This window comes from Pituophis catenifer, unplaced genomic scaffold (assembly GCF_029215685.1).
Source record: "Pituophis catenifer annectens isolate HBS135680 unplaced genomic scaffold, rPitCat1.0.hap2 SCAF_1, whole genome shotgun sequence".
Classification (NCBI taxonomy): domain Eukaryota; kingdom Metazoa; phylum Chordata; class Lepidosauria; order Squamata; family Colubridae; genus Pituophis; species Pituophis catenifer.
Window position 1 is genome coordinate 62,555,844 of NW_027256881.1, and position 19,088 is coordinate 62,574,931.

The 19,088-nt window shown below is 40.0% G+C and overlaps 1 protein-coding gene across 1 annotated transcript; it reads left to right on the forward strand.

Annotated features, from left to right (window-relative positions):
* Positions 1-852: 852 nt before the first annotated feature.
* LOC139321531 (sulfotransferase 6B1-like) lies at positions 853-17,306 on the forward strand. Its single transcript, XM_070950270.1, has 7 exons — positions 853-1,165; positions 6,701-6,819; positions 7,574-7,663; positions 8,893-9,019; positions 12,903-12,997; positions 15,381-15,537; positions 17,093-17,306. The coding sequence occupies exons 1-7, from the start codon at positions 964-966 to the stop codon at positions 17,221-17,223; spliced, it is 921 nt and encodes a 306-aa protein (XP_070806371.1). The 5' UTR covers positions 853-963; the 3' UTR covers positions 17,224-17,306.
* Positions 17,307-19,088: the final 1,782 nt, after the last annotated feature.

Here is a 19,088-nt window from a genome sequence, read left to right on the forward strand (position 1 = left end):
TCCCACTCCACTCCAGGAGAAGGATATTGCAAAATCTCCATTCCCACCCCACTCTGGGGCCAGCCAGAGGTGGTATATGCCGGCTCTCCAAACTACTCAAAATTTCCGCTACCGGTTCTCCAGAACCTGTCAGAACCTGCTGGATTTCACCCCAGTGAAGGTTCATTCTCCAAGCTTGTGGGTTGATTTCTAATGTTTTGTCACCAAGCTAAGTAACATTTTCAGTTCACTCCCCTAAACTCCTTTGAAGATGTTACCTAGCCTGGTGATGAAACGTTCGGAAACCAACCCACAAGCTCGGAAAATGAACCTTCACCCTCATTACAGTATATCTTTGACTTCAGCTCAACATAATTAGGCTTGGTCCCCCCACCCAAATGCATATATTTTCAGGAAAATACCGGTCTGCTAAATTATGGGGCACAAAGTTCACTGAACACTGGTTTACCATCAAATAAACATGTAGAGGTTGGTGCTACAAACTCATCTATACACACACCCCCTCATCAGTCTAAACTCACTGTGTTTTTCATTTTGTGTTATGTACTCAATTTCAAAAGCAGATCCGGAATTTTAACATTCATGTTACTGAGTTGACATAAAACAAATGTTCCATATAGTCCTCCCATTAATGAAAGAAGAAACCTTTTATTTTAACCAATCGATACAGTTTGAGGCTGTTTACTTTGCATTCTGGCACCAAATGATTTGTTTTCTTCTTGGAAGAAAGTTCTGCTCTTCTACCACAGGTTAAGTAATTTGTACTCCCAAAGCTGTTATGTAATCAGCCCACACCAGGATGTAGCGTGCGAAGACTAGTGATTCATGACTCTGCCTCGGCACTTTTTTCTTTATTGAGCAAGAGAAAGGAGGTCTCTAAGAATCTGACTGCATAAAACTAGAGCTGCCTTTTGAAAGGGTTCATGGCAAGGCAGAGGCTGAGGCTGCCAACAAGAGGAAACAATGGCTGAAGAAAATGACAGTGTTGTGAAACAAATGAATAAGATATTTGATGAGAATAAAGACAACCAGAACGAAGAGCTTTTTTTTACTTTCAAAGGAGTTTTGTATCCTAACCGCCTTTGTAGTGCAGAAACTTTTGAAGCACTGGAAACTTTTGAAGCAAGAAAGGATGATATGCTGGTAATTGCTTATCCCAAATGTGGTGAGTATCTACTCTTCTTTCTTTTTTTTCTTTTTTTTTTGCAAAGGAAAGAGGAACATTATACTGTGGCTTTTTCGTCACTTTTTCATTTTGCTGCCTCTGGGATAATTTATCATTTATTTATTTATTGGTTCGATTTATATGCTGCCCTTTTTCGGAGACTCAGGGTGGCTTACAATGCGTTAAGCAATAGCCTTCATACTTTTGTATATACCTGCTTAGTAGGGCTTTCGGGGGCCCCCTAAGCGGTGTTCTTTTTTATACAAAGTAAGCTCAACGCCCCCACAAACCAGGTCCTCATTTTACCTACCTTGAAAGGATGGAAGGCTGAGTCAACCTTGAGCCTGGTGAGATTTGAACTTGCAGTAATTGCAGGCAGCTGGTGTTACTTAACAGTGCTTTAGTCTGCTGCGCCACCAAGGCTCTTACAAGTTTATCTCAAGTTTATTTGCAATATATTACAAAATGACATCCTGAAAATACCTTGAGTTTCAGTTGTCATCACTCTCAGCTATATGGTGGGAGGATAGCATTTGTCAACCCCAAAAACAATCTAGAAGGGATGTGTTTGGGGAAGGCTGGACAATGGCTGGGCACCAAGTGAAACTGCTCAGCTTTTTATGATCCTAGAAGTCATCAATAATTTGCATAAACTGCCTGTTATATTCTGTTAGAAATAAAATACTTTTATTTTTTGTATGCATTCCTCAAAAGTAATGTAATTAGGCTTGAGGAAGGCATTTTAAAGATTTAGATCCTATGGTGAGATGTCTTACCCTGTTAGCTGATCATTTGATATATATTTTTGGCTAAGAATAGAGGCAGTCCTTGATTTGCAAACATTCATTACTAACTGTTCACAGTTATAACAGAACAGAAAATAGTGACTTACAACTGGTCCTCATACGTATGACCTTTACAGCATCCCCCGTCACATTATCAAAGTTCTGATGCTTGGCAATATGCATGTAATTACAATTGCAACATTCTGGGATCATGTGATTGCAATTTGTGACATGCAAAGTCAGTGGGGGAAGTTGGATTCCCTCATCAACCATGTTATATACACTGCAGTATATTTTAACTAGTGTAATTCACTTAATAACTGGCAAAAAACGGTTGTAAAATCACATATCTCACTTAACGGGGTTGGACTAAAAGACCTCCAAGGCCCCTTCCAACTCTGTTATTCTGTTAACAATCACCTTGTTTGGCAACAGAAATTCTGGTCTCAGTTGTAATTGTTAGTTAGGACTATGTGTACACAGATTTTTATTATATATATATTTTTAAGAATGGCTTCAGACAGGCTGGCTCTAACCCAGTGATGAAATCCTATCAGTTTGCACCGGTTCGAGCGAACCAGTAGTGATAAAATCTATCGGTTCGGCAAACTGGTCGTAAAAAAATGCTACCGGTTGGTCCAAACCGGTATTTCCGATGTTCAGCTGTGCCGCATGATTTATATTAGTTAGAAAGCCGGAAATTTTGTTTTCTATCTAATCTAAATAGTGTGGCACAGCTGTTCCCCCCCTCACTGTTCTACTTACCTTTTTAAGTGTCCTTTTTCCATGCGAAGCGGATGTTTGGTGGACGTTGCGCACGCACATGCAGAGTGCATTTGGTGGACAGTGCATGCGCACACACAGTGTGTGTGTTTGGCACACACCACGCATGCGTGGGCAGCGAACTGGTGACAAACCACGGAGGATTTCACCACTGCCCCAAACCTTTTAAAAATATATTTGGTTTGAAGCTAGACATTTTAACTACACCTAACTGAATGCAAAATTTAATTTTTAGAAAAAGATTATTTAACAGGAAATAATTGAACAAATATTCCTAGCCTTGTTATATCAAGAAAGGACATTTTTCTGTTGGTTGGTTGGTTGGTTGGTTGGTTATTTATTTATTTGTTTGTTTGTTTGTTTATTTGTTTGTTTTATTTATATGCCGCCCTTCTCCGGAGACTCAGGGCTTATAATGTGTTAAACAATAGCCTTCATACTTTTGTATATACCTGCTTAGTAGGGCTTTCGGGCCCCCCTAAGCGGTGTTCTTTTTTATACAAAGTCAGCTTATTGCCCCCACAATCCGGGTCCTCATTTTATCTACCTTGAAAGGATGGAAGGCTGAGTCAACCTTGAGCCTGCTGAGATTGCAATGAGATTGTAATGAAGGAGCCAAGAGTCATATGCAAGAAGACAGTGTAGAAAATAAAGGAAAAATAACACAGGCTTGTACGTGTTGGGCCCTAACTCCTGGAACTGGATGAATGACTTATGTTGAGTTGAGATGCATGTGCCTTGAAAAGGCAGGAATTCATACTGAGAGTACTCCTTAATTGCTCCTTGCCACTGGCACTCTAGGAAGCCAAAGTATTCTTAGTTGTCCCTGTCACTATGAATAGTGCAAAACAGGGACAGCCTGGCCACAGTAATTCAGACTTTGGTCATTGGCCACAGTCCAACAAAGTGGAACTACCACTGTGAATGATAAACAACTTCCAAAGATGGCAAAATGCAGTTACTAGATAACATTCTGCAAGCACTATGGAGGAGTACTGAATTAGTATGTTCTCGCTCTGGCTTCATGCTCTTCCTAAAGATTCCTAAACTTCTTTTCCAAAATTGTGGGATTTTTGAATGCAGCAATTTCAGGAGTACTTGTTCATCCACTCTACTACTGTTAGGTTCCTTCTCTAATTGTCCCCAATTTTGCATCTGCTATGGAGGGCAAAAGGTACAGATAGAATCTTTTCTATGATGGAACATGTCTTTGGAGCAGATCTTTACACTGGGAGGTTCTTCTCTTAATAGTGTTTAAACGTTAAAGTGAAGAATTGTTTTCTTTTCTTCCACCTTTCTTGCAGAATGTGATTTAAATTTGATGGATTTGAATGTACATTGTTTTGTAATCGCCTTATTGCTGTTTTAAGACTCAATCATGTTGTACTTTGTGATACAAGGAAATACTTTGACATTTATAGGAATTTTTGCCTTTCTCTTCTTTGAAGAGAAAAGATGGCACTTTGATGGCCTGTATGCAAACAATTCAGTTTTTCTTTTGGATGAAGTAAAAAGGATTTTTATTACTGCAGACTTGTGGCAGCTCAAGTTAAAGCAATGGTTCTTTACTTTTGTTCTCAGCATTTTAAAGTTGGCAGTTTTAAGGATGGTTGTGGATTGTCTTCAGGCTGCTGTTGTTACTGATGGATTGGGAAGTGGAAGAAATAGTGTGGAGAGGCTATTATAGATAACCTCCTTTGCAGGGGTGAAATCTAATTTTTTTTGCTACCGGTTCTGTGGGTGGGGCTTAATTAGTGGGCGGGGCTTGGTGATAAGGTGACTGGTGGGCGTGGCCAAGTCAATGTCACTTCTTTGCCCTTTTTTAACCTACAAAACACAACACAACACAACTGGCTCACCCACAATGTAAAAGCAGCTGTGCTAGACCCAAAATGGTCCCTGCAACAAGCAAGAACCTCACACAGCCCCCAAAAGCCCCAAAAAGCAACTTTCACACTTTACACACACACAACACAACACAACACAACACAACAGGCTCACCCACAATGTAAAAGCAGCTGTGCTAGACCCAAAATGGTCCCTGCAACAAGCAAGAACCTCACACAGCCACAAAAAGCCCAAAAAAACAACTTTTACACTTTATACACACAAAATTCCACATACAGCTTTGTGAGATTTTGTGTGTTTGTGTAGTTAAGAATGAAACACTACAGAAACACACTAAATCTCAGAAAGCTGCACAAATATTATATTATATTATTTTATTTTTATTTTTATATAAAAGCAGCTAAATTTAAAACTTCCTAAACCTTAAATGGCTAGGACTAAAAAAAGAACAACTAAAAAAAATCCCAATTAACTATTTTTTTTAAAACTCCCAAAGGGGAAAAAAACTTACCTAATAGAACAGGGGTTTCCAACCTTGGCAACTTTAAGGCTTGTGGACTTCAACTCCCAGAATTCCTCAGCCAGCTTTCCTGGGATTTGAAGTCCACAAGTCTTAAAAGTTGCAGATAGAGCTGCTCACCGATGAGCTTGATTGCAGGCAGGGAGATTCAGTTGCTTGCTGATGCAATAGATTGCAGGTATTACAGCGTTGCGACCAGCAGCTAAGGTAAGCAAGCTGGAGGCTGTGGGGGGGGGGGAGAAAAAAAATAAACTTTTTTTTTACATGGCTCTGACGATCCAAGCTGAGTTGCCTGATTAGCAACTCGTCAGAGCCATTTAAAAGGAAAAAAAGGCGCTGATGATCGCGCAGCTCAGCTGGGCACGGGGGGCGGGGGCAGGGATTTTTGCTACCGGTTCTCTGAACTGCCCGCTGCCATCACTACCTACTCGCCCGAGCTGGTCCGAACCGGAAGCATTTCACCCCTGGTCCTTTGACACATCTTTTAATATGATCTGCAACTCTATTGCAATCTTGCACTGAGGCTGTTTGAACATTTTATCCCAGTTGGTGACTTGAGGTTTTCCCAAATTCAGCACCATATACTTAAAAAAGGAATCAGCAGAGGTGCTCTCCCACCTCTGAACCTTAAAGGACCTATGGAAAAGAGACAGGGGAAGGAAGAAAAGAGTAAAGATGACATTTCATAAAGAGGTAAGGAAGATATTGAATGCACCGGGACATACTGATGGTGATGTCACCTTGGGAAGAATTCAATAGGTCAGTGATGGCGAGCCTTTTTGGCAACGAGTGCCCAAACCAGAATGTGCATGCACACGCATGCTCTGGAACCCCAGAAACTCAAAGACCAGCTGTGCCTGGTCTTCTGGTTTCCGGCACGCGCATGTGCGCCAGCCAGCTGGTCTTTGGGTTTCCGAGGCTCCAGCATGTGCAAAGATCAGCTGGCCGGTGCACATGCCCACAGAGAGGACTCTGCGTGCCACCTCTGGCACACATGCCATAGGTTCACCATCAAGGCAATAGGTGAATACAAATGCCAAATCCAGCCTAAACATCTGGCTGACAGTGCAGACAACCATAATAATAATAATTTTATTAAACTTGTATGCTGCCCAACTCTCAATGACGCAATGAGACGATAGAATAGCAGCAAAATGGCTATGTGGACAGAGCAATTACAAGAGCACAGATGCCTACAAACCCTAAGAGGGCACCTGACTCAGTCTCTAGTACTGCTGCCGGTTGAACCTTAGATAGAATGGGCTGTGTAAATCAGGATCACTGCCTGCTTGTCACCTGGATCTTGCAGAGAAAATGTAGTCTTTGTAGATTAGGTGAAACAGCAAACCTGAGATTCACTTTCTACTTATTCACTTTCTAGCGATCATAGATTGGTATTATATCCAACCAGTGTCAACACATCACAAAACATACAAGCTGAAGTCTACATTTTCTCGATTTTTTTCCATTCATGGTCTAATGGTGCTTGGCATGCTGAAATTTTCCTTGGTTCAAGAAAACACATTTGTGTTCATGCTCGTGGTTATAAAGTTAATGCAATCTTTAATCTAAATGTAGCTTACCTGTTTTCTCTTGTAGGTACCAACTGGGTATTTCAAATTCTAAGGGAAATGGTAACTGCAATTTCAAGTAATAAGGAGTTACCACTACAAAGACCCCTTTTAATGCTTGAATTTGGAGGCCCAGAAAAATTTCTGGTCAGTATGAATTCAGTCTTTGCCTAGAATAATATAAGTGGTTAAATATACTGGATAATTTACTCTGCTTCAGCGGGATGGCAGCACCAGAGCTGAGCTTAACTGATTGGGCCCTAGAATTCTGGTTTGTAAGCTGCACTGAGGATTTGAAAAAATATTCTGGTATAAGATAATGCCAAATTGTCATGGGCCAGAAAAAGCTGCATGTAGGCATTCACATAAGTCATCAGGAAGTAAATTCAGACTTGAAAATGGTTTTATTTTTACTTTTATAATCTATAGTACTTACAGCTCTTATATATTACTGCATTATTTTGATAGAGTTCGAAACTTTGGATTTATGAGCCTGTTCTAGAGCAGGATACTGAGAACAGATACTGAGATGCAAATTTTTAAAAAAGCCTTTCAAAGTTATTTTACTTTTAGCCATTCCACGGGTTTTGAGAGAATGTACTTCTAACTAACCAGCCTAATCTCCAGTCTGGTTTTATGTTTTGGTTTGTTAGTGGAATTGCTTTGTATGTGCAAAAGAAATATGTAAGTGGAGCTGCCTCTCCAGAGCAGAGGGCAGTCTTGGGGCAGACTTGGGGTTACAGACAGAGGAGATCTGGATGATTATTATTACCATCTACATAATGAAGAGGCTAATGTGGACTTGCTAATGCAGATAGGTTTGCAGCAAACTGAACAACTAATCCTCAATTATGACCACAATTCATCAGCAGAATTTTAGCATCTTTTGGTTTGATTTCAGAAAATGAAAGAGCAACAATCTCCCCGTTATTATATAACTCATCTCCACTACGATAACATTCCAAAATCCTTTCTGGAGAACAAAGTGAAGGTAAGGAATCAGTTTCACTGTAAATACAATTGTCCAACAGAATTGCCTGGTTGCATTTCAGTATGTAGATACTGAATATTATATATTTCTGAAGGTCACAAAAAATTAGACCCCTTATATCCTCAATTTAGGGGATGCGGTGGCTCAGTGGCTAAGACACTGAGCTTGTCGATCGAAAGGTCGACAGTTCAGTGGTTTGAATTCCTAGTGCCACATAATGGGGTAAGCTCCTGTTACTTGTCCCATCTTTTGCCAACCTAACAGTTCGAAAGCACATAAAAAATGCAAGTAGAAAAATAGGGACCACCTTTGGTGGGAAGGTAACAGCGTTCCGTGTGCCTTTGGTGTTTAGTCATGCCGGCCACCTGACCATGGAGACGTCTTTGGACAGTGCTGGCTCTTTGGCTTTGAAACAGAGATGAGCACCGCACCCTAAAGTCGGGAACAACTAGCACATTTGTGCAAGGGGAACCTTTACCTTTACCTTTACCTTATATCCTCAACATAGTTACAAGCAAAGTTTCTGTTATGATCTATGAATTAAACCATGGTATATAATAATAATCATATCTTTTTCTTCAATATTTATCCAAAGTAATTGAAATTCTGAATAGTTATCCAAGTAACTCTCCAACCAAGAATGTTATTGAGACATATACTCAACATATGTCTCCTATATTATTGTTCTCTCTCTCTCTCTCTCTCTCTTCATTCATTCATTCATTCATTCATTCATTCATTCATTCAATATGCTGCCCACCTTCCTGTCTTTCTTGCAATATAGAAATACCTTTCCAATCTTACTGGGAGTAAAGGAGTGGAAATCTTGCATATAATGATATAATAACCTCCCACTCTGAATTTGCATTTACATCAAATTGCCTATCCTGAGGCCCCAAGGCCCTGTTGCTCTGAGATCTTAAAATGTTGCTACAAAGTTGTGAAGTTTAATAAAATAATTGATGCCAAGACAAAAACATTTGATTACATTTACATGTAGCTACATTTACAATTGACAGCAAATAAAATGTTTTTGTCTTGACCTCATATATAACTTTTTAGGGTGTGATTCTCAGTATGCCATAATTCAAAGGCCAAATGCAAATTTTGGCATAGAAACCACAACCCTGATTTATGTCTTAGTTTCATTATATAAACACTGCAAACATCTATTGGCTGTTTATAATTATTTTAAGTCATATTTAATGATCATCTATCTGTTTAAACAGATGCTGGTGGTATTTCGAAATCCTAAAGATGCAGCTACATCCTATTATCATTTTTACAACAAAAATCCTTTGCTCCCTAATGCCAGTTCCTGGGATGACTTCTTTCAAAAGTTTATGAGTGGTGAAGGTATGTTATCTTTGTTTGTTTATAAAATTTATTGGCTGACATCTTACCATAAGATAATTCTGGGCGACTTACATTTAAAAAAAAGGCATTAAACATAAATGTAAACATAAATAAATTAAAATCAAAGATTAAAATATAAGGTAGCCTGAAAATGTTTCCCATTAAATTGGAATTGGGTCCTATCTAAGCGATTGCATAGAACAGGGGTCCCCAACTTTCGGACCTCAGGGACCACTAAATTCATAATTTTAAATCCCACAGACCACTAATATGATCTGCCTAATGACTGGCTGGGTGGGTGTGGCTAGGTGGTCATGTGACCGGGTGGCCGTGGCCAATTCAGTGGCCAACTCGATGTCACTCACATTAAGGGGTGCCTCACTGGCCTCTATTCACCCCTCTCCTGCCAGCCACTCCCCGCCTCCCCACCCGGGCTCCATAGGGCCCCAACAGGAAGCAATTGTTGGAGCTAAGCAGCCACCATGAGAAAGAGTTGGCAAAATAGCTGGCTCAGTTCAAATTGGATCTGACAGAGAAGGAGGCTCAGCAGAAGCACCTCACTCAGGACTACGAGCATAAGCTTTCCAAGCAGAGGGAAGATCTGCAGGAGTTAATTTTTTAAATGTTTTAAATGGGTTTGTTATTGTTCTTAAATTACGGGGCCAAATTTATATATATTCTTTTAATACTATTTTAATGTTTCTAATTTATGTTTTTATTCAGCTGTACATTGCCCTGAGTCCTCAGGGAGAAGGGCGGTATATAAATTGGATATAAAATAAAAATAAATAAATAAAGTGCAAGGCCAACGGCCGGCGCCTGGAGGCTCAGCGGGCTGAGATGGTCAGCCAGTTCCAGGCCATGATGCAATCCCACTGGAACAAGGCCCTCCGGGTCCATGCCACCAGCGGCACTTCCCTCTAGCCTTCACCCAAAGCCTTGCACCAGGAGGCTGAAGCAGACCCGGTTGGAATTTCTGCCCCTCTCCAACCCACACAGAAAGACCCTGAAGGGGGCGGCCCTCTGCAGCAACACACATGTTCATTACACATATCCAGCCCAGGGGCCGTAGTTTGAGGACCCCTGATTTAGTGCAATATAAAAAAATGCAAATATTTTTTTTGCGGACCACCAAAATTTTCTCATGGACCACCAGTTGGTAACCGCTGGCATAGAAGCTTACATTTTTTTTTCTTTAACTCATTGTATGAAGAAATACTGAAGAAAAATAAATGCAGGGAATTGGCGTACTGGCATACAAAGGAAGTATTTTATTGGAACTTGAACTTCAAAAAGCTGTCCATTATTTATGTTTTTAGCATATTTCTTATTTCAAACTAGTTCTTCCTATACATTTTAATATCAGTAGTAAAAACTTACATGCATGAGCAAGTTTTAAATGGTAATTTGTTTAATTCATATATTATATCAGAAGCTATTTGCTGTAGCAATCCTTGTTACATAAGTTAAACTATGGATGAGTATATTTGCAATGGATAATTTGTATATTTATTAATTTATTTATTTATTAATTTAATTTGTATACCGCCCTTCTCTCAGAAGGGACTCAGGGCGGTGAACAGCCAAAATTAAAAAAACATACAAATGCAAAAGTTAAGATAATTAAAAGAATTAAATCATTGGCTACCCAAATTTAAAACCCCAAATCCATAAAATTTAAAATCCCAATTAAAAACCATTTAGGCTAGGCCGGCTTGATGAAATAAAAACGTCTTCAGGGCTTTACGGAAGGTCCGGAGGTCCGGGATCAATCGTATTCCAGGAGGCAGCTCATTCCACAGGGCGGGTGCCCCCACAGAGAAGGCTCGCCCCCTGGGGGCCGCCAGCCGACATTGCCTGACCGACGGCACCCCGAGGAGGCCCTCTCTGTGAGAGCGTATTGGCCAGTGGGAGGTTATCGGTAGCAGCAGGCGGTCTCGCAAATACCCTGGCCCTAAGCCATGGAGCGCTTTAAAGATGAGAACCAACACCTTAAAGCGCACCCGGAAGACCACCGGGAGCCAATGCAGCTCGCGCAGGAGAGGTGTTATGTGGGAGCGCCACGTCGCTCCCATAATCACCCGCGCGGCCGCATTCTGCACCAGCTGGAGCCTCCGGGTGCTCCTCAGGGGGAGCCCCATGTAGAGAGCGTTACAGTAGTCCAGGCGTGACGTAACCAAGGCATGAGTGACTGTGCACAAGGAGTCCCGATCCAGAAAGGGGCGCAACTGGCGTATCAGGCGAACCTGATAAAAAGCCCCCCTGGCCACAGCCGTCATATGCTCTTCTAAAGACAGCCGTGTGTCCAGGAGGACGCCCAAGTTGCGAGCCCCCTCTGTGGGGGTCAGTGACTCGCCCCCAATAGCCAGAGATGGCACCAGCTGGCTATACCGGGACGCCGGCATCCACAGCCACTCGGTCTTGGAAGGGTTAAGCCGAAGCCTGTTCCTCCCCATCCAGACCCGCACGGCCTCCAGACACTGGGACATCACTTCGAGGGCATCATTGGGGTGGTCTGGGGTGGAAATGTACAGCTGAGTGTCATCAGCGTACAGATGGCATCGCACCCCAAAACCACGGATGATCTCACCCAGCGGCTTCACATAAATGTTGAACAGGAGCGGCGAGAGGACAGACCCTTGCGGCACCCCGCAAGCAAGGCGCCTCGAGGTCGACCTCTGCCCCCCTGCCAACACAGACTGCGACCGGTCAGAGAGATAGGAGGAGAACCACCGCAACACGGTGCCTCCCACCCCCAGTCCCTCCAGCCGGCGCAGCATGATACCATGGTCGATGGTATCAAAAGCCGCTGAGAGGTCTAACAGGACCAGAACAGAGGAACAACCCCTGTCCCGAGCCCTCCAGAGATCATCCACCAATGCGACCAATGCCGTCTCCGTGCTGTACCCAGGCCTGAAGCCGGACTGGCACGGATCTAGATAGACGGTTTCATCCAGGAACTGTGGGAGCTGTCGCGCAACCACACTCTCCACAACCTTCGCAACAAAGCGAATATAAATAATATTGTAGAAAAGACATCTTGGCACAGCTTATGATACATAGTGCATCCTCATTTTTTTTCAACAATATGGTGACAACAAAAGAGGTGACTCCAAATTTTGGGATGCCCTTCTAATTCTTCCTGTGATCAGAAGGCAATACTGAATAAGAGCAGTTAAAGAAGCCCCCAACTTAAAAATGAGTGTACTTTATTTATTACTTCAACATTTATTACTTCAGCAGCTCAAGTCTAGAAATGGAATTACAGACAAATTGAAATAATATATGAAATTTAAAATAAAATACAGATATTTCCCATATGTTTCTAACTACCGTACTTATGAAGGGAATTACTAAACATAGTCTTCAGATTAATTTTTAGCTAAAAATGTGATATGCTTGACCATTACAAAATTATTACAGTTTTCCAGAACTTTTTGGAGGATCAGAAATTCTTTTTTCCCTCTCCTTGATGCAATAAAAGAATTCTCACATAGCACAAAACTGATCCAATAAAGGAAGACTTTCTAGAATGATATCACTGCAAGTAGTATCAGACTTGTTCTAACAAGCTATGATTCGGATTATAATAATTTATCACTAATGGAATGAGAACAAACTTAGTTAAATTTCATCACATAATCCAGTTGGCTTATTTTATTTGCATATTATAAAAATGTTTCCCCAGCCTGGAGCCAGTATTACATTGGACCCTACCCAGATATCTCGTACTTACAATAGACTCAATGACATCAGATTAAAATAACCATGATAAACCTGGTTCCAATCCAGTTGATATGATTGGGATTGTTACATTTTCCTTGTCTCGTGTAGAGAACTTAATTAGCTGGTGAAATAAGAGATTGTGTTCATTTCATTTCAGTTGCGTGGAAATCCTACTTTGAACATGCTCTTGCTTGGGACAAACATATGGATGAAGAAAATGTAATGATAATCACCTATGAAGAACTGAAAGAAGTAAGCCTTTTAGAAATTATAATATTTGTATTATACATTCATTTTTCTGTAGCCTGTAGCTAATGGAGAAAACCTTCTCCAGCATTCCCCAATATGGGCAACTTGTATATGTGCAGATAGGCATCTGTGGGAAGGGGCAAGAAAGGTACTAGTGATAAAAAAGTGAATTATAATAGCTTGATGCAAATCCTATGACTTGTGTCCAGTATCAAGATACAAGCAAGAAAGGATGGAGTATGTACAATGACATCATCATACACGCATGACCATTTTTTCATCACCATCATGAGTAGTGGTGAACATTCCTGCTTTAGCTCCCAGGATTGCTTTTCAGGCTGATCCAGATTTATGAACTGAAATTGGCTTGGAGATCTGATAGATGAATGGGGGAACCCAGATAAAAAGATCCAAATTTCCTGCCTTCCCAAATAGAATATCCCTGGAGGACACCAACAGCCAGAAGTGGCCAATTGGTTGCTAGGCTGATCCTGTAACATTAATAGAATGGTTGGTGAAGTGTGTCAGAGTCTAGACCAGTGGTTCTCAACCTTCCTAATGCTGCGACCCTTTAATACAGTTCCTCATGTTGTGGTGACCCCCAACCATAAAATTATTCCTAAAACCATTGAAAATATGTGTTTACCGATGGTCTTAGGTGACCCCTGTGAAAGGGTCATTCGACCCCCAAAGGGGTCCCGACCCACAGGTTGAGAACCACTGGTCTAGACAGACTCTGCACAACATGTTGACTGCTTAAGGGAACAGTGACAACAGCTTTAAGCTGCTTCAGGTATGATCAGAGACACAATTAGGTCAATGGCATGGACCTATCAATGTGCAGGGCACAAGTGAGAAAGACTTTTATTCTTCTATCCTATGTGTCGTAGGATGACTGGGAAATGAGCTAGGTTGAGTTGACATATCATTCTTTGTCACTTTTCGCGTAAGCATGGTTTCTTGGTTAGTATGATAATCCATAAAGTATGCTTTATGAATCACAGTGGCTAGAATTATTCAATACCTAAACCACAAATAAACTTACTTTCAGTGCAGTGTAAAAAAATCTAGCCTTGTTCTTTAGTGTTTGGTCTCAGTGCTATGCTCTGACTTTTCTGTGTTGCAAAGCTTCATAATTAATATAGAGTGTATTTTCATTACTTAATCTACTTGATATCCAGGTTATTTGGGTTAAATATTTTTAAATGAAAATATAAATGGTTTTTCTACAGTTAGGGACAATCAGTGGTGGATTCCTCCCGGTTCAGCTGAGCCGGTAGCGGTGACGCTATGACGTCACTGAACTGGTTCTCCCCCCCCACCCCCCATGTTATTCTTACCTTTTATTTGGTCCCACCCCCAATCTATTGCTGCCTCTTGAGTCCCACCTGATGATTAGAGGGAAAAAAACTGTTTAAACTCTTGCCGCGGGGCTTCAAAGGGCCGTCCTACAGCTGATCAGTGTTAAAAGCAAACAAATGAGTCAGGTCGTAAGTGCGAGGACCTTCCAGAAATGACTCTGACCAGCTAGCCACGCCCACCTAGTCACATGACCCCCCAAGCCACACCCACAAAATAAGCCACGCCCACAGAACCGGTAGTAAAAAAATTTAGAACCCACCCCTGGGGACAATCCTAATGCAGGGTCTATAAATGCTAGCGAAGCTGAAATACATATTTATAATTGGATTTGCAAAAATGAAAAATGTATGTAAATATTTAATATAAACAGCACAATGTTGTACATGTGATCCTCAGAAATTAAAGCTTTGTACTATAAACCCTGAAACCTTGAACATAATAATTTTCACCTCTGCACATCATTTACTTCCTCTCATTAATAAAGACATTAATGCACTATAATACTGTACTTTTCTATAACCTGGTTGGGGAATTCTGGGAGTTGAAGTTCATGCTTATCAATGTTGAGAAAACACTAACTCTAACTCATCCCATTCTTGGGTGTCAAAGCAGTGTACAGTGTAGAGGTAGTCCTCACTCAACAACTGTCACGTTTGGTAACTATTAATGATTACGGTGCTGAAAATGTAACTTTACAACTGGTCCTCATACTTATGACCATCACAGCATCCCCACGATCACGTCGTTGAGATTCAGGCGCTTGGCAACTGCAGGGTATTTACAACCTTCACAAAGTCCCATGATTATGTTATCAGTTCTTATATGCTTCATGGCTTCTTCCAACAAGCAGTCAATGAAGAAGCCAACAGTAAAATCCCAAGTCACAGTCATGTGATATCTCCCTTAACAGCCAAATTGCTTAGCAAACCGAGTTGCCGGTTCCAATTGTTGTTGTAAAATGAAGACTACCTGTATTATTTTAAATGGTTCTAGAGGTGAAATAATTGATTCTCCTATTTTACAGGACCTTCTGGAAGGAGTCAAACGAATTGCTGACTTTTATGAACTCCCTCTGTCTGATGAGATGATTAAGTCTGTTGCAGATAAGACTACCTTTCAAGCAATGAGCAGCAAATCTCCAGAAGTTCTTGGTCACTTTGCTTCTGTTATTTTCAGAAAAGGTATTGTTTCCCTTAGGTCTCAAGACTGCTGTGTTAAGAAGTTGTTTCTTCAAAGAACACACATGTCCTCTAGTGGAGATAATTAATATTAAAAGCAACAACTAAGGTTTATGATTTGCTATAGTATCAGTACTTTGAGGGTCTATTTCAAAGTTTTGTCTTTCTGCTGCATTGCAGAATAGAGGAACAGAAACCCTTTAAAAGACACTGAAATGTCTTTTTATTTTTATCATCACATGTAAAATATAAACCTGATCTAATATGTGTATTTCATTCTTTAAATAAACAGATATAGTCATGAATCCTGCCACCACAGAAGCAACCTACCACTGTCCAAATGTTTTGGATGTTAATTACCCCTATCACTTCATTTGGTTTATTCCCAAGTGTTTTAGGCTACAAAGCTTTACTATCTGGAATACCTATTAAATTCAACAGGGCTTATTTCTGTGTTATTTATTTATTTATTTTTATTTTGTATTTTTCGTCAAGCATGTATTTTATGACAGATACAAGTGTAAACATAATTATAAATACATGAAAAGGATATGAATAAAAGAAAACATTAGGACAGGGACGGTAGCAGAGGTGGGTTTCAGCAGGTTCTGACCAGTTCTAGAGAACTGGTAGTGGAAATTTTGAGTAGTTCGGAGAACCGGTAGTAAAAATTCTGATTGGCCCCGCCCCCATCTATTCTCTGCCAGCTGATCGGGAGGAAATGGGGATTTTGCAGTAATCTTTCCCTGGAGTGGGGTGAAAATGGAGATTTTACAGTATCCGTCCCCTGGAGTGGGGTGGGAATAGAGATTTTACAGTATCCTTCACCTGCCACGCCCACCAAGCCACGCCCACCAAGCCATGCCACACCCAACAAGCCAAACCCATAGAACTGGTAGTAAAAAAATTTGAAACCCACTACTGGATGGTAGGCACGCTGGTGCGCTTAAGCACACCCCTTAAAGACCTCTTAGGAATGGGGCAGACAGTAGACAGTCTAAGGTTAAAGTTTGGGGGAAAAAAACCACAGAATCAGGTACTGCATTCCAGGCATTGACAACTCTGTTACTGAAGTTGTATTTTCTGCAGTCTGGTTTGGATCGGTTTACCATGAGTTTGTATCTATTGTGTGCTTTTGTATTGTTTTGGTTGAAGCTGAAATATTCATTGGCTGGTAGGACATTGTAGCAGATGATTTTATGTACTATGCTTAGGTCAGACAAAAGAGGGCAAGTTCTAAGTTGTCTAAGCTCAAAATTTCAAGTCTGATGGCATAAGGTATTTTGTTGCGAGCAGAAGAGTGGAGGACTCTTTTTGTGAAATATCTCTGGACTCGTTTGATTGTATTAATGTCCGATATGCAATGCGGGTTCCAGACAGATAAGCTGTATTCAAGAATACAAAAAAAAAAAAAAAAAAAAAAAAGCTGTAGAATTGCATATGAATACATTAAAAAGCATATAAATTATGCATGATTCCACATTCCAAAGATGTTTCAAACTATTGAACTTTTATAGATAAAGACATAACTAATTCTTTTTTCATTGATTCTGTACAGGTGAAGTGGGCGATTGGAGAACTTTGTTCACTGAAGCTCAGAGCAAAGAAATGGATGCAAAATTTGAAGCATGTTTAGCTGGGACTAAACTGGGTGCAAAACTAAAATATGACAAATATTGCAAATTTTAAGATTTGTACTTTTGGAATAAAGACATAGCTTTTCTAAACAAGAAATTAAATTAATAAACTAATAAAAATAATATATATTTCAAGATGTTTTACTGTTTGGTTTTGCTTTTTGTTTATTCTAATTTTAGATTAGAAAATATTCTAAATCTAATTTTAACTTTCAAACAAGATTTAGGAATTAGCATGTAAATGCTATGAAAGTGTTATTATGAAATTGTCTTTCATATTTTTAATAACCATCATATTTCAAAGAGACAACAATTCTATCCCTTTTGAAACAACATTGCAATTCACAAACACTTTTGTCATATCTAATCCTGCTAAAAGTCAGAGATTCAACATCTTATCTTGCTGATATCTTCATTTGGCAGAAATATTGTAGAAGAAAGTAGTAAGTATTCTGCTATTCTAGGTCTAATCCTTACCAAGAGAGGATTGGTTGAAGAAGATACACCTTGGGAAGAAGTATTCATAATATCCTTTAATTCATTATATCCAGAAGAGAAACAGCTCAGAAGAGTCAACCCTGCATACAAGACTTCAGAAGAGAAGATCCGAATGAATTCCATTGAAGGATACACTGGATTTAATCCTTAATGGGAAAAGGATCTAGGAAGGATAGAAAAATCTATGATATGAAATATTGAAGGGACAGATGGTCATAATAAAATAAGCATGCCCAATTGAGCAGAGAGAAAGGATACTAATTTAACATCAGATGATTATATTTAAATACAGGTGACTAAATGATGAAAATGTTTCATGTTTTTAATTTGTAATGGCTTTTGTGGTTTTGTTTTTGGTAATTTTGGCTGTATTCATTTTTTAAAAATATTTTATGCTGCCTTTTTCATATACAGTTCAAAGCAGCAAATATTTCTTTCCTTCTCCTATTTTCCCCACAACAACAACCTTGTGAGGTGACTTGGACTGAGAGAGAGAGAGAGAGTGACTCAGTCACCCAGCTATTTTTTCATACCTAGGAACTCATTCTCCTGGTTGTTAGGCCATCACTTTAATCACCTCACCATACCATACCATACCATACCACACCACACCACACCAAACTTTCTCTCTGTCACCAAATAATAAATAAATAACACTATTCATTTTTTTGCTTCTGCTGTAAAGATATAAATATGTTCAGAACCAGCAAGTAACTTTTTTTGAGCTTCCCCTAGCAAATATACTAATATACTAATAATATTGACTTTCCATTCAAGATTTCTGCAAAGATTTCTGGGTAATATCTGCAGCATGTTTTGTATGCTTGAAATAATTATTATAACATCTCCTTTCACTAAGACAGTTATCAGTCCCAGACCGCTCATTCATTATCAGAAAATTGAATGAGAATTTCATTCACAGCAATGGGTGGAGTCATAGGCCATTTTTCAATCACAGATTTAAGCACTACGCAACCATCTTATCAGAATAAAGCCGTGCCAACCTAATATTGGCTTCCCATCACCAATCTCCTTCCTGCCTTCTTAGATTCCAAGCTAGGTCATGTTAACCTGATTTCAAGTATATTAGTTTTACTCGCTTCAGCACATCACCAACTGATGCAAAGCATCTCCCCATGTAAAATCGAGGTCAAGCAGCGCATATGGGGTGATTCCTAGCATTGTTATACAACTCTATCAATTTGAAAATTTCACTAGGACCACTCTAGGCAAGTTGCCTACACTTTAATTTATAATGGTTTTTCTGGTTTTGTTTTTAGTAATTTTGTGTCTTTTATTTTTACTCAAGAGACACGTATGGGAGATAGGTGGCTATATTCGTTTTTTAAAAAAGATTTTATCCTGGCTTCCCATCACCAATCTCCTTCCCGCCTTCTTAGATTCCAAGCTAAGTCATGT